The 26,542-nt window shown below is 38.2% G+C and overlaps 1 protein-coding gene across 5 annotated transcripts in view; it reads left to right on the plus strand.

Moving 5' to 3' along the window:
• The window catches only part of PRKG1 (protein kinase cGMP-dependent 1), a 1,407,171-nt gene that overhangs the window by 1,363,613 nt on the left and 17,016 nt on the right, over positions 1–26,542 (plus strand). For all 5 annotated transcript variants that reach the window (XM_005904632.2, XM_005904631.3, XM_070363677.1 and 2 more), the window contains 3 exons: positions 12,421–12,560; positions 14,072–14,161; positions 25,112–25,253. In XM_005904632.2, coding sequence (XP_005904694.1) covers positions 12,421–12,560; positions 14,072–14,161; positions 25,112–25,253 — 372 coding nt within the window. The remainder of the gene's footprint in view (positions 1–12,420; positions 12,561–14,071; positions 14,162–25,111; positions 25,254–26,542) is intronic.

Below are 26,542 nucleotides of genomic sequence, written 5' to 3' on the forward strand. Positions count from 1 at the left end.
TGATAGGTATATACATTTTGCTTAAATTTTGACCCACAATCCAACCTTTACTTGGACACAACTTTTTTGAACTTAGGGCTTAAAAGAAAAGTCATAAAATAGGGAAGTCATTAAAAAAGAATAAACTGTTTTTAAAAATGTTAATAGTTTCCCAATACTAGAGTAAAAATGAAATATAGTTTTGACTAATTGCGGAACTTTTATTGAAGAGCTAAAGATAAGCATAGAAAGAAAAGCATTTCTGACATGCAGTTCCTTAAAATGTAAATTAAAAACATAACTATCACACAATTAATAAAGAAAAGAACTAGAAAATATAGATACACATATTTTGGGGCCTTTTCTTTTTAAAATTCCTTAAAAACTTTGTTGAGGTATAATCTATTCACCACAAAATTGTACAATCACCACCACAATCCAATTTTAGAACATTTCCATCACTTTAATAAGAACTCTTGTGGCCCATTTGCAAATACTCTCCATTCCTACTCTCAGTTCCAGCAACTGCTAATTTACTCTCTCTCTAAAGATTATCCTTTTTACTGCATGTTTTCTTACGCTAAAACTGTGTTTTACACTAAAAAGCTTTTATTTTCTAAATGTATAATTATTCAATGTAAATCTAGTTCTTTGTAGATCTAAATAAACATGTGTTTAATACACAACTTCATGTTTTTCTTCTTTTTGAATTTTATGCTGATTTTATGTCTCCTTTATACCCTGCTTCAGCTTTGTTATTGTACCCAGTTGCTATAGAATAGAGCTGTTTAAGTTGTTTGCTGAACACAGCGTTTGAGGTCAGTATCTCATAGGTCAGTTTGAGGTCAGTATCTCAAGCTGTGAAGCGATGTCTGGCAATAAGGGAACACGAAAATGATGGAGACAGAACAAGCTAGGGCTCATGCATGTCTAGAGGGTGTAAGAGTTGGTATACTCATTTACTCAGCTATTAAAAGTTTTATTATGGGACTTTTGCCTCTTTTGGTGTATCTGATTGAGAACTGTAACTGGAATAGAGAAAGCATACTTCCCTGCACCCCAGTTTGGCTCAGTTTATCTTATAGAAGAGGACCCAAACAGTTCTCTCACTCCAGGATTTTTTTCTTGCCTTCCCTCCCTCCTTCCCTTGCTTCCCCCTCTTCTTTCCTTCCATCTTCACTTACAGAATTTTTCTTTTTACTACAGACCTTATCATGAATTCCATAAATTACCTCAATTTGAAGTAAATACGGGCTACTGAAATCTTATTATACAGACCATGGCTACTTAAATCTTGAATTATTTAGAAAACTCTTTCTTCCCAGTTTAAAAAATGTCAAAAATAAAGAAATGATTTTATGCCATCCCATGTAACATGGATGGCCTGATTAAATCCTGTGCTATTTTGTTTAGAGAAAATATTTGTCATTCCTGTTTTGCTGTTGTCCAGCTATTACAAGTAGGATGACTGCCTAGATTTCCTTTATGCCTTGGGGCCTGTTTTAACGCTCTTCTTGGGAAAGCTACTGCTATTTCATCCAGTGTATGCGTGCTCAGTCACTAAATTGTGTTCTGACTCTGTGACCCCATGGACTGTAGAGGAACGCACCAGGCTGCTCTGTCCATGGGGTCTTCTGGGCAAGAATACTGGAGTGAGCCGCCATTCTCTCCTCCAGGGGATCTTCCCAACCCAGGGATTGAACATGTGTCTGCTGCATTGGCAGACAAATCCTTTACCACTGAGCCACTTGGGATAGCGTAGTCTTTGAAAATGAGTAACACAGAGAATACAATAGATAAGCAGACCTCCTTCAGGTGCTGTGGTTGAGAGAACAGAATAAATGAAACTTTCACCTCCCAGCAGAATATGCTTGTACTATAAATGCAGGGTCACGCTTTCAGAGTGAATCATCCCGTTTCCTTAAGCTACCTTTTTGTTACTTGGGAAATCCTCCCTTTATCCTTTGGCCCAAGCTATTGCCACAAGTTTGTTGGACTGTTTCCATTAAGTTAAATATAACTAATATGCTTTTAAAATGTACATTATGTCAAATTTCGGATTCATAGAATTTTCTAGAACCCTTGGATGTAATTTAGTTTAGCCCTTCATGTTTTGAGAGGTGGCCTGAGGCCCAGTAAGGTTATATGAGTAATCATAAACCTATTACTAAAAGATCCAAGACTAGAATCCAGGTTTCCTGTAAGCTTTTCTTGAAATATAGTTGGCATATAATATTATGTTAGTTTCAGGTGTAATACATAGTGATTTGATATTTGCATACATTATGAAATGATCACAATAAATCTAGTAATCATCTGCCCCCCTACAGTTGTTACAATATTGTATCACCATGTTCCTTATGCTATATAGTACATCCCCTTGGTTTATTCTATAGCTGAACATTTGTACCTCCTAAATCCTCTTCCCTTATTTTATGACCCCCACCTCCTTCCACTCTGGCAACCACACATTTGTTCTCTGTATCTATGGGTCTTCTTTTGTTTAGTTTGTTTGTTTTGCTTTTAGATTCCACATATAAGTAAGATATTATAGCATTTCTGTTTCAGTCTGACTTACTTCACTTGGCATACTACCAAGTATGCCACGTTGTTGCGAATGGGAAGATTTCACTTTTATAGCCAATATTTTATATAAAACACTCACCACACCTTCTTTATCCATTTGTCTATTGATGGCACTTAGGTTGCTTCCATATCTGGGCTTTTTATTATGGCTAATAACGCTGCTATGAACATGGGAATTCATACATCTTTTGGAATTAGTGTTTTGGGTTTTTTGAGCAAATACCCGGAAGTAAAATTGCTGAATCATATGGCAGTTCTATTTTTTACTTTTAATAGGAATCTATAAAAATTGGGTAATTGTAATTGCCTATACCAATGGCAGTAGTGGTAAAGAATCTGCCTGCCAATGTAGGAGATTCAAGAGATGAGGGGCAATCCCTGGGTTGGGAAGATCCGTTGGAGTAAGGAGTGGCAACACACTCCAGTATTCTTGCCTGGAGAATTCCATGGACAGAGGAGCCGAGCAGGAGGTTCATGGAGCCACAAAGAGTCAGACATGACTGAGTGACTGAGTACACACATACCAATTACAATCCTACCAAGGAGGGTTCCCTTTTCTCCACATCCTCCCCAACATTTGTTGTTTATGGTATCTTTGATGATAGCCATTCTCACAGGTGTGAGGCAAATTCTCACTGTGCTTTTGATTTGCATCTCCTTTTGATGATTACAGATGTTGAACATCTTTTCAAGTGTCTCTTGGTCATCTGTATGTCTTCTTTGGACAAATGTCTATTCAGTTCCTCCACCCATTTTTTAAATTTGATTGTTTGGGGTTTTTTATGTTGAGTTGTATGGTTTCCTTGTATATTTTGGATATTAACTCCTTATTGGACATATTACTTGCAAATATTTCTCCCATTCAATAGGTTGCCTTTTTGTTTTGTTGACAGTTTCCTTCGCCGTGCAAAAGATTTTTAGTTTGGTGTAGCCCATTTGTTTATTTTTGCTTTTGTTTCCATTCACTGAGGAGACATTTTGAAAACTGTATTACTAATACTGATGTCAGAGAGCCTACTGCGTATATGTTCTTCTTGGAGTTTATTGTTTTAGGACTTACAATTAAGTCTTTAATCCATTTTGAGTTTATTTTTTGTATATGGTACGAGAAAGTCAATTTCTTTTGCACGTAGCTGTTTAATTTCTCCAGCACCATTTATAGGAAAGACTTTTTTTCCTCATGTATTGACATATCCTTGCTCCCAACTGACCATATAAGCCTGGGTTAATTTCTGGGCATCATATTCTGTTCCATTGATCTTTGGGTCTGTTTTTGTGCCAGTACCTACTTTTTTGATTACTATAGCTTCACAGTATAGTTTGAAATCAAGGGGCGTTATACTTGCAAGTTTGTTCTTCTTTCTCAAGATTGCCTTGGCTACTCAGGGTCTTTTGTGTTTCCATGCAAATTTTAGAATTATTATTCCTGTGACAAATGCTTTTTTTTAGGGATTGCATTGAATCTGTAGATGAGCCTTGAGTAGTATGTTCATTTTAACAATATTGATTCTTCCATTTCATGAGCATGAAATAGCTTTCTAACTGTTTTTATTTTCTTTAATTTCTTTCATTAATGTCTTCTAGTTTTCATGATACAACTCTTGTACCTCTTTGGTTAGATTCCTAGGTATTTTATTCTTTTGATACAGTTATAGATGCTATTGTTTTAATTCCTTTCTGATAGTTCATTGATAGTTTATAGAAATGCAGTAGATTCCTGTATATTAATTTTGTATTGTGAAACTTTACCAAATTCACTTATTGTTTTAATAGGGTTTTTTTTTGGGGGGTGGAGTGATATCTTTAGGATTTTCTATATATAATATCATGCCATCTGTAAACAGTAACAGTTTTGCTGCTTCTTTCTAGTTTGGATTCCTTTTATTTCTTTTCTGCCCTGACTACTATAGTTAGGACTTTCAGTACTATGTTTAATAAAAGTGATGAGAGTCGGCATCCTTATATTGTTCTTAATCTTAAGGAAAATACTTTTAGCTTTTCATATCATGTTAGCTGTGGATATGTCATGTTTATATATTGAGGCATTTTCCCTCAATACCCACTTTGTTGAGAGTTTTCAATCATGAATCAATGCAGAATTTTGTCAGAAGATTTTTTGTGTCTATTGAGATATTTTATTTCTCAGTCTGTTAATGTGGAGTATCATATTAATTGATTTGCAGATATTAACCATCCTTGCATTCCCTGCTGTAAATCCCATTTGATCATGGCTTATGATCATTTTAATGTTTTGTTAAGTTTGGTTTGCTAACATTTTGTTGAGGGTTTTTGCATCTATATTCACCAGTGATTTGGCCTGTAATTTTTTTTTTAATGGTATCTTTATCTCATTTTGGTATCAGGGCAATGCTGGCCTAGTAGAATGGATTCAGAAATGTGTTTTTCTCTTTAATGTTAGTACACATAGTATTGTCTAAGAGGCCTCAGACTATCCTTATTTTTTTTAATCCTTTTTTCATTTTTCTTTTCAGCTTGTGTGATTTCTATTACTTATCTGTTCCTCTGGGCTTCCCTTGTGGCTCAGCTGGTAAAGAATCCGCCTGCAATGTGGGAGACCTGGATTCGATCCCTGGGTTGGGAAGATTCCCTGGAGAAAGGAAAGGCTACAAGGCTACCCACCCCAGTATTCTGGCCTGGAGAATTCCATGGACTGTATATGTATAGCCCATGGGGTCGCAGAGTCTGACACGACTGAGTGACTTTCACTTCACTTCACTTATCATCTAATCTACTGGTGATCATTCTAGTGTACTTTTTACTTCACTTACCATGTTCTTCAGATCTGTTTGGTTCTTCTTTATATTTTCTAACTCTGGTGAAATTCTGTGTTTATCCATGCATTTTTATGATCATTATCTTGAACTCTGTATTGGGTAGAATGCTTATCTACACTTTGTTTAGTTCTTTTTCTGAGGTTTGGTCTTATTCCTTAGTTCAGTGGTGGGGCTGAGTCCCCACAGAGCTGTCTTCATGACTTGGCCCGGAGGGGCATATCTGGGGCTGGTGCCAAGTACCCAGCACTATTAGGATAGAGTCGCTCAGTTGTGTCTGACTCTGTGACCTCATGGACTGTAGTCTGCCAGGCTCCTCTGTCCATAGGATTCTCCAGGCAAGAATACTGGAGTGTGTTGCCATTTCCTTCTCCAGGGGATCTTCCTGACTGAGGGTTTGAACCTGGGTATCCTGTATTGCAAGCAGATTGTTTACCATCTGAGCCGCCAGGGAAGCCTATTCTGAAGTTGTACTTTGCAGTGCCTGTGTCCACATGGTTAGAACAAGCTCCCTAAAACGGCAGCAAGGGTGCTCCTATTGGCCCCCCTGCCTCTCCAGAGGCTCTCAGAGATTAGTAAGTAGTTCTGATCCAGGCTCCTTTCAAACTTCTGGGACTTGAAGTGTGTGAGGTTTTTGTACATGCCACTTAAGAGTGAAAAAAGCCCTCCTGCTCTCCCTAATGCAAACCTTGCTGGTTTTCAAAATCAGATGTTATAGGGGCTCATATTTTAGGTGTAGGACCCACAGGCCAGGGAGACCAATATGAGATTGGACCCCTTGTTCCTTGGAGAGGACTTCTGTGATTGTAATATTCCTCTTATTTGTGAGTTGCAGATCCAAGGGCGTGGGTCCTGACAGTACTGTGTTTCTGCCTCTCCTTCTTGTTTCATGGCAATTCCTTCTTTCTGTCTTTAGTTGTAGAAACTCTTTTCTGCTAGTCTTCATGTCACTCTCATAGATGTTAGCTCTGTAAGCAGCTGTAACTGCTGTGTCTGTGAGAGGATATGAGTTCACGGTCTCCCTACTCTGCCATCTTACCCACCTCTCCCTGTTATAAGCTTTTCTGAACTCACTTCATCCCCTGTGGTCTGTAGCATTAGCTTACCTAAGCAAGTCATCCTTTCCTGTTGTGCATGGAAATGTAATTTGAACTACTTTATAAAGGAATTTTGCATAATAATAGGCTATGTGATATTGTCAGTTCAAACCTTAATTTCATAAATTATTTTAATTACAGTATAGTTCAGAAATCCATTTTCTTCCAAAATAATGAAAAGATATCTATAGTGCTAAGTAAACTATGAACTGTTAATACAAAGGTTCAATAGAAGAATGGCCAAGTAGATTCTAAGGACCAACCCCTAGTCATTGCACTGAGCTAATTTTTACCTTGCTCTGATCAGAATCCTATTTCCTAGTAAGTGTAAAGAATTAGATACAGCAGAAGAGAAGCCTTTATAAAGCAAGTGTTTGTCCCAGATAAAAGAAAGCACGTATTTAAATACAGTCAGCAATTGTGTCTTCAAAGCTCTTTAAAATACTGGTGGTGCTGTCTCTCATCTTCAGGTCCATATTATTTGGGTACCAGATAGAGCCTGATAGTTAAGAATGTGTCAAAATCCTTTGTCAAAAATTCCCATATTAAGATTCACCTTGCTCAAGTATATATTCCTTCAAATGGCAACCCAGTGATTCATGTTAAAATAACTTTTTACACAAATGAAACTTTTGCTAATTTTAATTTCACATATAGTACAGCATTACTTATAAAAAACAGAAGAAAGATATTGATATTAGCATTTTTAAATTCACATATCCTTTCTAGAAATCTTGAGAGAGAAACAAATGTGGTACAAGGGTCAGCAACCTTTTACTTAAAGCCTCTCCATCTGCTGCTTATCCACTGGGTAGAAGTGAAGTAGGTGGGTTGGGAATACAGACTGGTTCAAAGTTTCATTCCTGTAGTGGATCACATTTTGACGAAATTGCTTTGGCCTGAAGAGACCATTAAACTGCTGCTGCTGCTGCTAAGTCACTTCAGTCGTGTCCGACTCTGTGTGACCCCATAGACGGCAGCCCACCAGGCTCCCCTATCCCTGGGATTCTCCAGGCAAGAACACTGGAGTGGGTTGCCATTTCCTTCTCCAATGCATGAAAGTGAAAAGTGAAAGTGAAGTCGCTCAGTCATGTCCGACTCCCAGCGACCCCATGGACTGCAGCCTACCAGGCTCCTCCGTCCATGGGATTTTCCAAGCAAGAGTACTGGAGTGGGGTGCCATTGTCATCTCTAGTGACCTGCTATAAAATCATTATCATCATTATTTCAAATCGGCACAAGAGGTGCTGGTATAACTAATTTGGTGGTGGTGGGTTAGTTGATAAGTCATTTCTGACTCTTCATGACTCTGTCCATGGGATTTCCCAGGCAAAATTACTGGAATGGGTCGCCATTTCCTTCTCCAGGGGATCTTCCTGGCCCAGGGGTTGAATCTGAACCTACTGCATTACATGTGGATTCTTTATCACTGTGCCACCAAATAATTAATTTGGCCAATAGGACAAATAAAAAGCAAACTAAATTTCACCTTAAAATTTTTCATGGATTAGTTTTGTGAAAACACCTTCATAATAAAGCACAATAGTTTAGACTTAATACAAATTGCTGTAACTTTGAGAGTTTGTGTTGAAATAAAAAAATAAGGTATTTTCTTTAAGGATATGACTAGTGTGGTTCAACCTGAACTTGAATAGGTTGTTATCCTACTGCACACAACTTCTCAAGGTCTTTGCATTCATGGGATCCTAATAGAGTGGATTCCACTGTACCAGAATCCTTTGAGAGAGTCAAAATAAATAAATTTATTTATTTATTATATTAATATTTTAATTATAATTAAATATTAATAATATTAATATTTAATATAAATATTATTAAATATTAACTATAAATATTAAATATTTAATAAATAAATTTAAATTCTGATTTAAAAGAGACTTTAAAATTTTTTCCATGACCAGAGTCATTATTTTCACTTATCATACAGGTGAGAAACGCTAATTGTACAAGTTAACCATTTCAAAAAAGTTAAAAAGAACTAAATCAACTAAAAATCTCCCTAAGAGACCATTGTTAATATATCAGTGAACACATTTCTATTTGACCCTTCATAAATATATTTTGTAGTTGTATATAAAATTTGTATATACAACTGAATTTGTATATAAAATTCAGTTGGCATCCTAGAGATGATGTTATTAATGTCGTAGGCTGTGTGGCTGGGAATAATACCACATCTTAGTCATTCAAGGAAAAATGAAGGTTAAGAAAACATGCTGTAAGCATAAAAACTGAAAATTCAGAGCTGAATTATATAGATATTTGGTATGTATATTTTCTATGCCATATCAGCATACAGAAATCTTTTCTTCCTTCTTATGCGTAAGGGCAGTTTGGGAAAGAAGAAAAAGAGTAAATGCTATATACTTGTCATTTATAAGTTCCCTTGCTTTATCCTGTTAAGCTTAGAGATACACAGTATGGTGCTAAGGTACCAGCTCTCTTGTGGCTTTGTCAGTGATAAGTCATCATGGCTTATTTCATTCTTTATTTGATTCACTTAGTCAACAAACACTTCATGAGCATTTATTCTATGTCAGGCACAGTGAACAAAAACATCCCCAGTCTTGGGTTGCTAACAGAATAGTGAAAGGAGGCAGATACTAAACAAGTAATCAGAATAAATATTTGGTGTGATAAATACAGAATAAATATAGCTTGTGATAGAGCTATATAGAACACTACAAAAGGGAAGGGAGAAGTAGGTGGTTACTCTTTTACATAGACTGGTGTGAGGAGAGACTTTCTAAGTAAGGAAACATTTGAACAGAGAATTTAGGAAACTGAGCAGTAAGCCCAGAGGATAAGTGTGGGAGAATATTTAGGCAGGCACGGGCAAATGACCTGAGGTAAGAGCTTGCTTGTTGTGCTCAAGGAGCAGCAGGGTATCCAGTGTGACCTGAGCACAGTGACCCCAAGTGGGGAGTGAGGCTCACAGGGAGCAGGAGTTCAAATGAAGCAGGGCCTTGTGGGCATCTGTGACAGCGTTGTCTTTATCACGAGTGAGCTGGGAAGCCACTGCAGTGCTTGAGCACAGAAGTGACATGATCTAGCTTTGTTTTAAGGATAACATTTGAGCTACCCAAGATATATGTAGAGAGACAACAACGAATGCCCATATGGCGGTACTTTCTCATGTAAGGTCACGATTAACTCCATACAGTACGTGGTGTTATCCTCAGCCAGAACTGGGGCTCAGAGAAGTTACTCAGCTGCCTAAGAAGACAAGAGAGAGAGACCTTACGTGGAGTTAGGATTGAAGTCCAGACCTGTCACCCTAAAGCCAGAGTTCTTTCCTCCTAACCTATACACAAGTTAAAATGTTAACATCTCTAGAGAGAGTAATTGTTACATTGTGTGACCTACTTTTCACACTTATCTGGGTAAGACTCTAAAGAGAGAATATGATCAGATTTCTTCTCTGAATGTTAATACTCTTTTTTTTTTTTTTGTATTACAAAAGAGTTTTGTTATCATTATTTACTTCACTGTCACACATATGGTATATATAGAATTGTTTTAGTCATCTCATTCTACTATGATTTAATTTTCCCCTCAGCTACATTCTTATCTTCTGGGAACAATCCCTTCTGTTGCATTTCATTCATCCAGAACCCAGCTTTAGCTTTTTAACAGTGCTGTTGTCAAGACCATGTTGACTAACACTTTCCAATCTACTCTCACTCAACAATTTAAACCTGAATTTGGGCAGATAAATTGTTATTTTAAGTTGATAACATAAAGTATCTCCCAATGGGATTTGTGTCTCATTAAAGATGGAGATCTTAAATAATTGAAAAACATGCCTGTAGAAGAAAATGTCTTCCTCATATATAAACAAGTGGGAAAAAATCTCTAGGATTTTCCTGGTACTTCTGGTAACATTAAGACAGTTCTCTATTGGCAAATGTGTCCTGAGGAGGAAATTACTTTTTTCAGAATATAGTTTCTATTCCTCAAACCTAGAGTACTATGACTCAGAGTTCATTGGATGATACAGTACTAAATACATTATGTCTCACTGCAGCTAAGACAATGACTGGAAGAACCAGTGTGTGAATAAAGACAGTGTTTTTCTATAAGACTCTTTTCTAACTTGTTATAGCTGATTAACAATATTGTGATAGTTTCAGGCACACAGCAGAATGATGCAACCATACATACACATGTATTCATTCTACCCCAAAACCCCATCCCATCCTAACACTAACGTTGAGCAGAGTTCCCTGGACTATACAAGAGGTCCTTATTGGCTATCCATTTTAAATACAGCGGTGTGTACATGTCCATCCCAAGCTCCCTATCTATCTGTTCCCTCCTCATTCCCCCAGCAACCATAAATTGGTTCTCTAAGTCTGTGATTCTGTTTCTGTTTTATAAATACGTTCATTTGTATCATTTCCTTTCAGATTCTGCACATAAGGGGTATTATGTGACATTTCTCTTTCTCCGACTGACTTCACTGTAACAGTCTCTAGGTCCATCCATGTGAATGTTAGCATCCTGACACAGCTCATTTTCCGTGTCATCTTTCTTCTCTGTCCGGATCTCTTTTAGAAGTGAATGTCCACGTCTTGTATCTCACTATGAATTATGACTGACTCCATTTGCGTCACACTCATCTGTCAACTCAACCAGCACCACAAACGGCATAGAGGGCCTTTAGCTGTTTAAGGCATTTTCAAATATCCATTGCCCTTCTAGCCTGTCATAGATTCTCAAATGCTGGCAGCAAACGGAAGCCTCTTTATCTGAAGTGTCTTCGTGTTTTCTTCTAAAGACCTTGCCACATTACTGTCTTCTCAGTTGAATTCCGTCTGTCCATGTGTACAGGAACAAGACACTTAAAACCTTCACCATCCTTGCAGATAAAGCTGTAAGCAGTTCACAACTAAAGAGGGGGCAGTCATACTTCAGCTGAAAAGCAGAAATGGCTTGTTGTCTTATTTCTCCAGTGCTTTCATTAGTTCAGAATAAAGTAGGCTGTTTGGTATTACCTTGAGGATTCTTTGTCCTGAGAGCACTAGATGATAACTTATGTTAGGTGATTAGCTCTGCTCTCTCTCCTCCTTACAAGTCACCTTGTTGAATTCTTTGTAAAACAGTGAACACAGACTAGCACCTACATTTGGAATGGCATCTGGAGGACCCAAGCCCCTCCAGAGTCACCAAGAGCCAAGAGGGGCTGCAACAGACGCTTGGAAGCTCTGGGGACACCAAGGCTCAGCTTAGGTCTTCCAGTTGGTGTAACCATGGAGTCAAGTTTAAGGGCAGAGACGATTAAAGCCATCATACCTATTTTGAGAAGACAAAGGAAAAGTAGTTTCCAAAATCTTTTGAAAAACAAAAAAATCTTATTACCATCTCTTTTCTCTTTAACTGGAGAGAAGCGAAAGACTGAGATAAAAAGAAGTAACAGTACATAAATTTTCAGTCTCAGCAGAGACAAGGGTCTGTCACTGAATTAAATAACTCTAGAAATGTTTGTGGACTAGAACTAAAGAGGAAAATCATATAGGACCATATGGCCTTACTTTTTCAAAACTCACTGGAAGTAATAAAATTGGAGAAGAAATTAGTTTTTATTTCTACTTTTCTGATTCAAGGAGAAAAATGGTAAAGTATACTCAAACACATAATATGAAATGACATGAAATAATACAAAGAGAATCAAATACACTTGCCCTCTGCTAATCTCAGCGGGCACAAAATTAATTGGGAATCCAGTTGGTGAAAGTGTATCAGGTCCAGTGGAATGAGACTGGGCAATGTCTGTGAGTCCTGGATTTCAAATCCAGCTCCAGACAGGCTTTACCATGACACAGGTGGTGTTCAGGGTGTCATCTCAATGCTCCATGCACCTGTTAATTTGGAGCTAAGAATGCATTGTTATATTAACTCTGTAGATTTTTTTTCTCACTTACTCCCTTCTGACTTTCTTTAAGGTCCAGTTAAAAAGTGAAGAATCCAAAACCTTTGCAATGAAGATTCTCAAGAAACGCCACATCGTGGATACAAGACAGCAGGAACACATCCGCTCGGAGAAGCAGATCATGCAGGGGGCCCATTCGGACTTCATAGTGAGGTAAGGGCCATAAAGAAGGCTGAGTGCCGAAGAACTGATGCTTCCCAACTGTGCTGCTGGAGAAGACTCTCGAGAGTCCCTTGGACTGCAAGGAGATCCGACCAGTCCATCCTAAAGGAGATCAGTCCTGAATATTCACTGGAAGGACTGATGTGGAAGCCTCAATACTCTGGCCACCTGATGTGAAGAATTGACTCACTAGAGAAGACCCTGATGCTGGGAAAGATTGAGGGCAGGAGGAAAAGGGGGCAACGGAGGATGAGATGGTTGGATGGCATCACCATCACAATGGACATGAGTTTGAGCAAGCTCTGGGAGTTGGTGATGGATAGGGAAGCCTGGTATCAGACACAACTTAGCTACTGAACAACAAGGACCCTGCCCAAGGGTTCAGGTCCCCCATTCCAAGCGGAAAAGCAGCCACTAAAGTCTCTGCCATGTGCGCTCACTGTTGCACATGAGATTCACACAAAGAAACATATTTTTAAACCAGATTTTAAGAAAGTTTTCACTAAATAAGAAAGCACTAAAATATTGATTTTTAAAAAATGAGAATCAGATTCTGAAAAAACAAAACAAAACATGTTTTTCCTAAAGGAAAAATCAGACTTCCTAATGTTCCATTTTTATCCTCAGTTATTCTGGAACTCTACATAGACCTCTGGTACTTGAATGACAAATTATTAATACCAAAAATCAAACTATTTTACCTTGAATATTCCTTATTTCAATATTTTTTGAAGATTTTAAAAAATGAAATGACTGTTCCATCTTAGTATTTTGAGAGCACTCATAAGATGGCAGTGGGATTTTTTTTTAATATATGCAGAAGATTTTCTAGTTAATTTGCCAGTGGCACTTGCTGAAAACAGGGTATCACATGAATTTAAGTGACCAGTGCAAAATATCATACACATCTGTACTTTAAAGTGTCATCACTGTATATCCATGTTTATGTTTATGCATGTTTATGACCACTAAATAGTGCTCAAGAGGCCATGCTTGAAATGTTAGCCAAATTGGAATTAGAGGAATCCCCAGAAGTCCTCTTGGTCCATAAACATTGGGATTAAGCTTCCTGGTGGCTCAGACAGTAGACAATTTGCCAATGCAGAAGACACGGGTTTGATCCCTGGGCTGGGAAGATCCCCTGGAGAAGAGCATGGTGACCCACTCCAGTACTCTTGCCTGGAGAATCCCTTGAACAGAGGAGCCTGGCAGGCTACAGTCCAAAGGATCGCAGAGTCAGCAATGACTAAATGACTAAATGACTAAATGTTGTGACTACCGAACACAACACATTTCAAAGGAGAATCTACGCCCTACAGTGTGTAAATCATAAGCATAACCTCCTTTTCCCTCTTTATGAATTTAGATCTTTCTCATTCTTCTAATAAAATTTCAAGTTTGGCAAATCAAGAGTGAGATTACAATCTGGGCAATGAAAAATATTTACACGCTTTTAAAAACAGTAATGTTATAATTCTTGTTTTTCTGTTTGCAATTCACAGATTATACAGAACATTTAAGGACAGCAAATATTTGTATATGTTGATGGAAGCTTGCCTAGGTGGAGAGCTCTGGACCATTCTCAGGGATCGGTAAGTTTTAAGATATTTCTATCATGTCTTTGAAAATGTAGTTGATGGTAATGGTTTGTAAGGAGAGTGAATTATTATAAGAGACATATTTAAATTTTATATATGCTTCTATTTCAAAATGTAAAGTAACTGTGGACCACAACCCACAGTTGGCCACTATACACATATAATTTAATGTGAATACGAAACTTACTGTTTCATATTTGTAACCAATGATAAAGGATTAAGTTCAGTTCAGTTCAGTCGCTCAGTCGTGTCTGACTCTTTGCAACCCCGTGAATCGCAGCACACCAGGCCTCCCTGTCCATCACCAACTCCTGGAGTTCACTCAAACTCACGTCCATTGAGTCAGTGATGCCATCCAGCTGTCTCATCCTCTGTCGTCCCCTTCTCCTCCTGCCCCCAATCCCTCCCAGCATCAGAATCTTTTCCAATAAGTCAACTCTTCACATGAGGTGGCCAAAGTACTGGAGTTTTAGTTTTAGCATCATTCCTTCCAAAGAACACCCAGGGCTGATCTCCTTCAGAATGGACTGGTTGGATCTCCTTGCAGTCCAGGGGACTCTCAAGAGTCTTGTCCAACACCACAGTTCAAAAGCATCAATTCTTCAGTGCTCAGTTTTCTTCACAGTCCAACTTTCACATCCATACATGACCACAGGAAAAACCATAGCCTTGACTAGATGAACCTTTGTTGGCAAAGTAATGTCTCTGCTTTTCAATATGCTGTCAAGGTTGTTCATAACTTTTCTTCCAAGGAGTAAGCGTCTTTTAATTTCATGGCTGCAGTCACCATCTGTAGTGATTTTGGAGCCCAAAAAAAATAAACTTTGACACTGTTTCCACTGTTTCCCCATCTATTTCCCATGAAGTGATGAGACTGGATGCCATGATCTTCATTTTCTGAATGTTGAGCTTTAAGCCAACTTTTTCACTCTCCTCTTTCACTTTCATCAAGAGAATTTTCAGTTCCTCTTCACTTTCTGCGATAAGGATGGTGTCATCTGCATATCTGAGGTTATTGATATTTCTCCTGGCAATCTTGATTCTGGCTTGTGCTTCTTCCAGCCCAGCATTTCTCATGATGTACTCTGCATATAAGTTCAATAAGCAGGGTGACAGTATACAACCTAGATGTACTCCTTTTCCTATTTGGAACCAGTCTGTTGTTCCATGTCCAGTTCTAACTGTTGCCTCCTGACCTGCACACAAATTTCTCAAGAGGCAGATCAGGTGGTCTGGTATTCCCATCTCTTTCAGAATTTTCCACAGTTTATTGTGATCCACACAGTCAAAGGCTTTGGCATAGTCAATAAAGCAGAAATAGATGTTTTTCTGGAACTCTCTTGCTTTTTCCATGATCTAGCAGATGTTGGCAATTTGATCTCTAGCTCCTCTGCCTTTTCTAAAACCAGCTTGAACATCAGGAAGTTCACAGTTCACGTATTGCTGAAGCCTGCCTTGGAGAATTTTGAGCATTACTCTACTAGCGTGTGAGATGAGTGCAGTTGTGTGGTAGTTTGAGCATTCTTTGGCATTGCCTTTCTTTGGGATTGGAATGAAAACTGACCTTTTCCAGTCCTGTGGCCACTGCTGAGTTTTCCAAATTTGCTGGCATATTGAGTGCAGCACTTTCACAGCATCATCTTTCAGGATTTGAAATAGCTCCACTGGAATGCCATCACCTCCACTAGCTTTATTCGTAGTGATGCTTTCTAAGGCCCACTTGACTTCACATTCCAGGATGTCTGGCTCTAGGTGAGTGATCATACCATCGTGATTATCTTGGTCATTAGTCAATCTTAAAAATGGTACCTGTCAAGGTACATACAGAGGCCTTAGTTTAGTGTGAATATCATAATCAGACAACTGTATGCCCAGAATTCACTTCATTGCTGTTAACGATGAAGAGAATTATTTTATAGTTGCCTTCTGGATTAATGGTCATTGAATCGTTCTACTCATTCTCCAGAAAAGAATTTTTTCCAAAGTAACTTTTTTCTTTACTTTTACATTTTTCTTTGGCTTCCCTGGTGGCTCAGATGGTAAAGCGTCTGCCTGCAATGCGGGAGACCCAGGTTCAATCCTGGGTCGGGAAGATCCTCTGGAGAAGGAAATGGCAACCCACTCCAGTATTCTTGCCTTGAAAATCCCATGGATGGAGGAGCCTGACAGGCTGCAGTCCATGGGGTCACAAAGAGTTGGGCACAACTGAGCGACTTCACTTTCTTTCCATTCTTTGGTTTCAAAATTAACAGAATTTCCAGCCATCCTTTTCATTCCATACATGATCTTGGGAAGAAAATGAATCCACTTATAAGCAGTATTTCATCTGACCAATCTAACTTAGATTTACTCCTTTTTGCCCTTTCAGGACAAGTAAAGTTGGTCTGGTTACTGCCTGTTTCTTTTATTTTATTTTTTTGCCTGTTTCTTTTAATAATGCAAAATTAGTTTTCTCATTCCTATTTATGTAACTAACAGTCTTTTAAAAATAATATATAAAATGTCCTGGGAGATTATTAACAACCTTAAATGTTTACTTAAAAAAAAAAAAAACAGCATATTTTCTGAGAATGATTATTCAAAAGGCATCTTTGTTCCTTTGAACATTCACCTTTAGACATCTCTTTATTTGTTACAGTCTCACCCCACAGACTCTCCTTCATCAGGTAACATCTTTAGACTCAGGGATAGACAGCCCTGATGTTGCCAGAAAGCCATGTTATTTTTTTGACAATTTGTTATTTTGTAGATATCCCCAAATAGAACAGCTAGTTCTTTATAAACTATTGCTTAAAGTCTCATTCCTAATGCTATCCTTATGGTTCCTTCCTGGCTTTGTGCCCTTTCAGGTCTTTTATTCCCATTGCCTTACTTGTATATCAGATGGATTTCTTTTTACCTCATTGTGTCTTATTACACAAATATTTTCTTAAATTCAAGACAAATAAACCTATTAGGGAACATATCATTTTGGAATGAGGGGAAAGGGTTAAACATCTGTACTGAGCTGTTATGTCACAGCAAATTATTACGTGACTGTTAATATTTGGGTACAGATTATATGTCAGCCATTGTGATAGAGGCCAGGGATAAATGGATAAATCAAATAAAGGTGGTCCCATGCCGCATAACTTACAGGCTATTGCACAAAGTTAATATTCTGATTCGTGAATTAATATCTACTCTATCCTAATAAGCTTCTACTATTTTATTTTTCACTTGACCTTTCAATCCACTGAAGTATTTGAAATATCTTCCCTACTTTATTCTAATTAGAATAGGAGATTTACAGGTAGAAGTAAATACTAAAGCAATTATAAGCCACTTATGTAGAGGAACAGCTATCTTAAACTCCTACTAACCGGACGCGACTGAGCGACTTGACTTTCACTTTTCACTTGCATGCATTGGAGAGGCAATGGCAACCCACTCCAGTGTTCTTGCCTGGAGAATCCCAGGGAAGGGGAGCCTGGTGGGCTGACATCTATGGGGTCGCACAGAGTCAGACACGACTGAAGTGACTTAGCAGCAGCAGCAGCAACTTCTTTAACAAAACACAAACAACAATAAAAATTTTTTTAATAATTAAAAAAATAAATGTTAACCTAAAGTCCACTGAAACATGCATAGGCATCAACTTATTTTTGAAATAAAATATTTCATATTTCTCCTTACTTACTTTGATTCTTCATTTTTTAGGTACATAGTGCTAGCCAAGGCTTACAAGTGAGATGTATTTTTGATCTATCAGGGTAGCAAAGGAATGCTATTAAGTAGTAGCTTATCTGCCTGGTGGCTCAGTGGGTAAAGAGTCTGCCTGCAATGCGGGAGACCTGGGTTTGACCCCTGGGTTGGGAAGATCCCCTGGAGGAGGGCATGGCAACCCTCCAGTATTCTTGCCTGGAGACTTGCATAAACTATATAGGCCATGGGGTCGCCAAGTGTTGGACATGACTGAGCAACTTTCACTTCACTTCACTTATCTTGGGAGGAGAGGACGGAGGGAGAAGATCGGTGATGGTCCTTTCTCTACCTCTAGCAGGCTGGTTTTTGAACCTTTCCTTTGTCCTCCCTTTTATCATCCTTGGGTTTGGGGTACAGGTTGCTAAGTCTCCCCAGTGTATTAAATACTCCTCAAGAAGGCATGCTCTGGAGAAACAGCAGTTACCTGATGTTTCCTAAAGATTCAGACATTAAAAGCAACAGAGCTAACACATATGAAATAATCTCAGAGTCACTGTCCTCTGCCAACTTTCTTTCTTATATATGTTGGTAGCCTTATTTTATTCAAGAGATTTTTTTTTTCCTATTCAAGAAATTGCTGGAGGAATTTGGACATCCAGGTTCCAATTAATATTGTCACAGACTAGCTTTCTCATTGCTGTTTAAACTGGAGTAGAAAATCCTAAACATTAATTATTAGAACCAAAAAAAAAAAAAATAAAGCCAAGAGAAAAAGAAAACTATGTTATTAGTCACAGTGTATATAAAATATATGTATTCAAAACAAACCATATTGTTCAATTTGTTTAATTTTCCTCTCATGTCCCAGTAAGTAGTAATAAGGAAGAAGCTGATCTGAAAGCATAAAGGAAACGTACTGACTGTCAGGTTAATCTGAAGAAAGGCTTGTGTGACCCCTGAGCTTCAGGGATTTAGCTCAGGAAGTCTCTAACAGCAATGACATCCTCCTTGTTTTACTTCCCAGCTGAGCTGACCATTTCTTGCTTCTCATTCTTTCTTCTCATCAGCATAGGAAAAGAACACTGGGCAGTTTTTTATTTACTGTCTAAAAGTAAGAATTGATACCATATTTACAAACAGGTTTTGAGGACTATTAAATATTTTCTCATCTTTGAAATATGAACTATGGCACTGAAAGGTTAATTCTCACAGTTATTTCCCTTGTTTATTCTTCTAATATCTTCTAACTAGAAGATATCATGTTTTATCTTCTAGTTTATGACTTTTCCCCACAAATTCTGTTCCATGATTTGGAATATATTTGTGCAAACTGTATTCACCTCTCCTCTATAACAGTTACAGAATTAGCAACCCTTGCAACTTTCTTAAAAATATAAGTGGTTAATATGGTAAGTGTATATACTTATGTTAGGCTATATTATCGGAGAAGGCAGTGGCACCCCACTCCAGTACTCTTGCCTGGAAAATCCCATGTATGGAGGAGGCTGGTGGCCTGCAGTCCATGCAGTCGCTAAGAGTCGGACACGACTGAGCGACTTCACTTTCACTTTTCACTTTCACGCATTGGAGAAGGAACTGGCAACCCACTCCAGTGTTCTTGCCTGGAGAATCCCAGGGACAGGGGAGCCTGGTGGGCTGCTGTCTATGGGGTCGCACAGAGTCGGACACAACTGAAGTGACTCAGCAGCAGCAGCAGCAGCAGGCTATATTATATAGCATTAGTATTTATATGTTACATATTGATATTAGTAGTTAATATGTATTATAATGAATATAAATATAATAAAAGATTAGCATTATTTAAAGTATATGTTCATTTTTCCTATGAAAGTGAAAGTCACTCAGTCGTGTCTGACTCTTTGCAACCCCATGGACTATAGAGTCCATGGAATTCTCCAGGCCAGAATAGTGGAGTGGGTAGCCTTTTCTTTCTCCAGGGGATATTCCTGACCCAAGAATCAAAACGGGATCTCCTGCATCACAGGTGGAATGTTTAGTAGCTGAGCTACCATAGCATATATCAAATAATTAAGAAGCCAAAATTTTCACATCTCACTTCTGGTCTTCACTCTTCCGGGATATGTTTTATAAGCCAGCAAGTAACTTTCTATATACATTCTCCTTTTTTTCAGCTACTTTATGGAAGGAGATTACTTGAATTCCATCTTAGACCCATTAGGTGGAAATGTGTCATTTCTTAGTGTGGTTGAAATTACTTTTAAGGAAATGAGTATTTTCATAATAATTTAGCCTCCCTAATTTAACAATTGGCAATAAACCTGTAGCATGATGCTTCACTCACTAATGAAAAGAAGGAACTTATTCTTCAGTAAGAGATGCTTTGTCTTTTTCATCCTGCCATTTCACGACTTGGTTTATGACAAGCTGATTAAACACTGTGATTAAATTTTGAGTATATTAATAAGTGTACATAACCCTTGAATTCCCTGAATCAAATTGTTGTTATTTACTGACATCTAGCTAAGATAAAATACCTACTCCCTCCCACAGAGGATACAAGAGCCTATTCCTTACTTGTTAATTGAAATGACCCAACTGTCAAGGCATAATTTATTATTTCAGAGAGCTCTATAGGGCAACGATTTATTTCTTTAAGCAACTTTCTGTTGATAAAACAAGCTTTCATTTTTGTTTTAAATCAAATTTACGCTGTCATTTCCAATTCTAGTGGTAATTTTTCATTGTGAATCAGCCTAATGCTATGCTTTTTGACTGCTTCCCAAAAATGTATTTAAAAATTCAGATTCCCTACATTAAATGTTTAGTGATGAAAGTGTTTCTGGTAAACATTTTGTGTGCATATATTATATTGACTTGTCACATAACATGAAAATGGATTTGAGACAAATTTTTATTTAATTTTTAAAATCAGTTGCAAATATATGTATATGAGATACTCAATCCAGATCTGAAGAACTAGAAACCAGCTTTCTAGAGCCATCCAAATTCCAAAAGGGCTCAGAACCAAGTCATCAGGAACTAAAGACCCAATGATATACGTCAGTTCCTTCATGGTTGAAAAAGGAGGGTTTCAATTGTAAAAGGATAATTTTCACCTATACACTTGTGAGAGGCATGGAAAGTGAAAAGAACAGAGATTAGCAAAAAACTCTTCAGAGCTGACTCAGAGTGAGCCCTTACAGTGAGAAATGTTAATAATAATTATAATAATGTTAATAATAAAAATAATGTTATAATAATAGCAAATGTTTCAATAATAGTGATAATTAGAGTTGCAAACTCCCCACTCGCATCCCCAAAAGACTGTCCTGTATCAGTCACTTTTCCTAGATTAAGACACTGGTAACACTAAAGAAGAGTTTTTTGATGCTGCCATTCCCTTCTGCAGGGGATCTTCCTGACCCGGGGATCAGACCTGGGCCTCCCACACTGAAGGCAGATTGTTTACCATCTGAGCTACCAGGGGAGTCGCTCACACACACACACACTAATGGCAACTATTTACTGAGTACCGGATGTGTGCCAGGCACTTATTTTAATACACACTGCAAAGTTTTTGTACCTTCACAACAACCCAAAGAGAGAATTTCTGTTATTAGCCTCATTTTCAATATAACACTAAGACCCAGAGAGGCATAGTTAGTTGTTTAAGATTAAACAGTAAATGGAACTTAAATTTCAGTCCAGGACGTTGCTTCAGAGTTCACATTCCTAACCTATCACCTCCTCTGGTAAATCTGAGTTTGTAGTAAGATTGTTTTGTCTTTTTGCAAAATATGAATATCATTCAGCAGAGATGCCATGAGAAATTGATCTTTCATTAAGTGTATTCTCTCTTTACACTTTGGTTCTGTTTTATTAACAATGAAATATTAATGGAAACATATCTGTTGCTCAGCATTACAACAGCAGAGGTAACTCTTCTAACAGGAAGCAAGAGTTGTAGGCTTTGGAAAAGGCCCACCCATACCACAATTAGACAGTCCTATTACATTGAAGTAATCAATTTTCGTATCAAAATAAGGCAGGTAATGTGAAAAACAGACAAAGCCCGATTCCATGTACTGTTTTTGTTTGGATTTTTCTTTGCAAAGCTCTCCATTGAGAGGGGATTGAGGTTATATACAGCGCTCTGTTTAAAGCTGTTTATTAATCGGCTACACATCAGTTCAGTTCAGTTCAGTTGCTCAGTCATATCCCACTCTTTGCGAGCCCATGAATCATAGCACCAACTCCCAGAGTCCACCCAAACCCACGTCCATCGAGTCAGTGATGCCATCCAGCCATCTCAGACTCTGTCGTCCCCTTCTCCTGCCCCCAATCCCTCCCAGCATCAGGGTCTTTTCCAATGAGCCAACTCTTCACATGAGGTGGCCAAAGTATTGGAGTTTCAGCTTCAGCATCAGTCCTTCCAATGAACACCCAGGACTGATCTCCTTTAGGATGGACTGGTTAGATCTCCTTGCAGTCCAAGAGACTCTCAAGAGTCTTCTCCAACACCACAGTTCAAAAGCATCAATTCTTCGGTGCTCAGCCTTCTTCACAGTCCAACTCTCACATCCATACATAACCACTGGAAAAACCATAGCCTTGACTAGATGGACCTTTGTTGGCAGAGTAATGTCTCTGCTTTTGAATATGCTTTCTAGGTTGGTCCCTGGAGAAGGAAATGGTAACCCACTCCAGTATCCTTGCCTGGAAAATCCCATGGACGGAGAAGCCTGATAGGCTACAGTCCACGGGGTCGCAAAGAGTTGGACACGACTGAGCGACTTCACTTTCACTTTCTAGGTTGGTCATAACTTTCCTTCCAAGGAGTAAGCGTCTTTTAATTTCACAACTGCAGTCATCATCTGCAATGATTTTGGAGCCCAAAAAATAAAGTCTGACACTGTTTTCACTGTTTCCCCATCTATTTCCCATGAAGTGATGGGACCAGATGCCATGATCTTCGTTTTCTGAATGTTGAGCTTTACTAATTCAGACAAATGATATCTCAAAGAAATATTCTGCTCTTGATAGACAAACATAATTAAGGTCAAAGATTAAAGAACCATTATAGTGCTAGTCTATCTCTTTTGCAATACACAGGATTATATAGTGTCAGGGCTTCCCTAATGGCTCAAGCAGTAAAGAATTTGCCTGCAATGCAGGAGACTTAGGAAACATGGGTTCAATCCCTGATTAGGGAATATTCCCTGAATGAGAAAATGGCAACCCACTCCAGTATTCTTGCCTGGGAAATCCCATGGAGAGAGGACCCTGGTGGGCTACAGTCCATAATGTTGCAGGGAGTCAGACATGACTGAGCATAAATGTACCTAATCCCTTTTCCAATACACAGAATTATATAGTGCTAGTTCTGCAAAGATAGCTCCAAGTCAAAAGATAATCATAACATATTTTATACCATTCATTTCCTAATATAAATGCAGTTAGTCAACTGAGCATGCACACATTCTTAATGCAACTTTTTATTGTCCTTTTAAGTTCAAATTGTTCCACCCAGGTATTGTTGTAGAAGGATACTAGGAACTTAGTTATTATCGTTAAGATTCTAAGAAGTAGATATTACTTAAGCCTCAAACTGTATTTCAAAAAAAGACATTCCCTTTGGAAAGAGCTAATTATTTCAGTGACAGCTTGGGGGACATCAGTAGCTGAAATGAAGACTAGAATTTTCTGGAGGAGGCTACATATTTCTAAAGCATGACCTGAAAGATGGTTGCCTTAGCCTTGGAATCACTGATTAGTTTTGCAGAATAGCAGCCACATTCTACTTTTCAGTTTGTTAGAATTTACTCCTCAACACGAAAAAGAAGAAAATGTGAGCAAAATGCAAACTGGTATCAGTGACTCTCATGAAAGCAAATTCCAGGTCTCTACTTTGTACGTGCCCCGAAACCAGCTCTCCTGTTATATCTTAGCCACCCCAAGAGCTAATGAGCTAACGTTCACACTAATTTTCTTGAATTTTCATGAAATTATTTAATTGCATTTACTACTGTTTGAGAAAGAAGGGGAAGGAGAGGCAGTTTATCTTTCTAAGGGATTCCATGGTGGGAAGATGGGGACGGGTAAAGTATAAAAGTTTTGCCCTAGAGCCAAGGAGTTAACATTAGATGATAAGATTTTTCCTTTTTTGTTATTTCATTAAATAAACACAGAGAGAGAGAGACAAAGAGCTTTGTTGCTAAACACCATAATTGAGTTTAAACATTCCTTTCCAATTACCTTTTTCCTTCTATTTATCTTTTAGCTCTATCTTATGACTCAGCTGGTAAAGAATCCGCCTGCAATGCGGGAGACCTAGGTTCAATCCCTGGGCTGGGAAGATCCCCTGGAGAAGGGAAAGGCTACCCACTCCAGTATTCTGGCCTGGAGAATTCCATGGACTGTATGGTCCACGGAGGTGCAAAGAGTCGGACACGACTGAGCGACTTACACTTTTCACCTTCCTTCTAATAAGAAGGCAGTAGCACAGGAAATAGATAATGTCTGTCTTCCTGGCAGAAGTTTCAAACAGAAGAATACTTAGGGACGTCTCTGGTGGTCCAGTGACTTATAGTCTGTGCTCCTAACGTAGGGGGCTCAAGTTCGATCCCTGGTCAGGGAATTAGACCCCACGTGCTGCAACTACAAGTTCGAATGCCACAACTAAGACCCAGCACAGCAAACGAATGAAATAAATACATTAAAATCAGAAGAATGCTTAGATTGTGATATGCTCTTGTCAGTAGCGTTGTAACTCATTTCCAAAGTGGGTCTTTGAAAACATTAACTTTTATTCACCTTCTCAGGAATTATATCTGTTATTATTTAGAAAGATTCAAAAAGCAAGCTAAGAATAAATATGACTATACTAATACTCTATCTTTAAAAAACACCCTTGGTAGACAGGGTCCGAAACAGGATTTGCCTCTCTTCTGCCCAGCTCTCTGTAACTGTGCCTTTTTAGACTGTAGTGGCCTGTTAGGAGGAATCCAACATGAAACGTGTTACATGGCTGACCTCTTCTTCAGTGTATTCAGGAAGTTAGATTTAATCATCCCACTCATAAGAGCTAACAATTCCTTAACTTAACCCTTAAATGGTTTTTAAAACCCAATGCAGTGTGAGCCATATGATATTTGGGCAGCAGGACATTGGTCTTTGGGGTCAAATTTTGACATAGGAATAGAGTGAAATAAGAAATTAAAACTTATTAGACAAATTAATTTCTTTCATACTTTTTTATTCCCCATTTTCTTATCTCAGGGGGTCATTTGAAGATTCTACAACCAGATTTTATACAGCATGTGTGGTAGAAGCTTTTGCCTATCTGCATTCCAAAGGAATCATTTACAGGGACCTCAAGCCTGAAAATCTCATCCTAGATCACCGAGGTTATGCCAAACTGGTCAGTATGTTTCACACATGCTTTCTGCCTGCATTTAAATACTAGTTTTTGAAGCTGTGTTCATTTGTGAACATTACAATCTCATTTTTCTTTTAATATATAACATTGTTAAAAACAGGTTTCAGCATTACTGTTTTCAACTGACTATTCTTTCAAGTTAAATAAGGTTATGAGAAATTAAATTGGCTAGCTTTGAATTAATAAAATCCTGGCAAAACACCCTTAAATAGGTGTTAATCATGCTTAATCACATGTATCCTCAGACCCAGAAAAGCTTCATAGAAGTCCTTTTTCTAGCTGGCTTTCTGACATCCAAAGGGAATAGGTATTTGTATTATGGAGAATCATTGTTTTAGATTTAAGAATAATGCTAATGTGACAGCCCTGGTGGTCCAGGGCTTGGGAGGCCCAGTACAGGGGACACGGGTTTGATCCCTGGTCCAGGAGGATCCCACATGCCATGAAGTAGCTGAGCCCATGCAGCGCAATTACTGGAGCCTGTGTGTCCTACAGACCATGCTCTGCAACAACAGAACCCACTGCAACGAGAAGCCCGCACATCCTAACTAGAGAGCAGCACTTGCTCGCCACTAGAGAAAAGCCCTCACGCAGCAGTGAAGAGCCCCTGCACTGCAACAGTGACCCAGCACAGCCAGATAATAATAATAATGAGAGTGGGAAAAAATGGGCTTTACCAGCAATGTTTTCCACTCCATGTTAGTAATAATATTAGTAATAATAAAATTGGTCAAGAGCTCTAAAGATTTACTGTAGAAAGGAAGTTCTCTTATTTTAAAATGCATAACTTTTGTAGACTTTGCATCTTTCAGTCCCTGATTCTACTTTTTCAGTTTTTGGAATTTTTATTCAACCTATGGTTTTCAGAGAAATTTATATGCCATTAATAAGTACTTAATGGCAATTAACTATTTGTATTCTCAACCAGTTGCTTTAGAAAAAATAGATTTTCTGCATTTGAGGCTCCTCCTTCAAAAGTTTTCTATGAAAATGCAGACTACATTTCAATTTTATCTGTTTCCTAAAAACAGAGTTATTAGTTCCATAACTTTGTTATTCAGCTCCTTCAACAATAAAAGTAGCTTCTCAATTAATAGTAAATGAATCGTCAACTTCATTAAATCCAGCAGATATCTGGAAAATATGTCCAAGTAAAGGAGAAATTATTTGTTTATGCCCCAATCTCAACAGGCATGAAAGAAGGAAAAATGGAAAGTATTTCTGCAAAGAAAGATTTGCCTTTATTTTCGATGATGTGAATTTTATCCTAT

Source organism: Bos mutus, chromosome 26, assembly GCF_027580195.1.
Source record: "Bos mutus isolate GX-2022 chromosome 26, NWIPB_WYAK_1.1, whole genome shotgun sequence".
NCBI lineage: Eukaryota > Metazoa > Chordata > Mammalia > Artiodactyla > Bovidae > Bos > Bos mutus.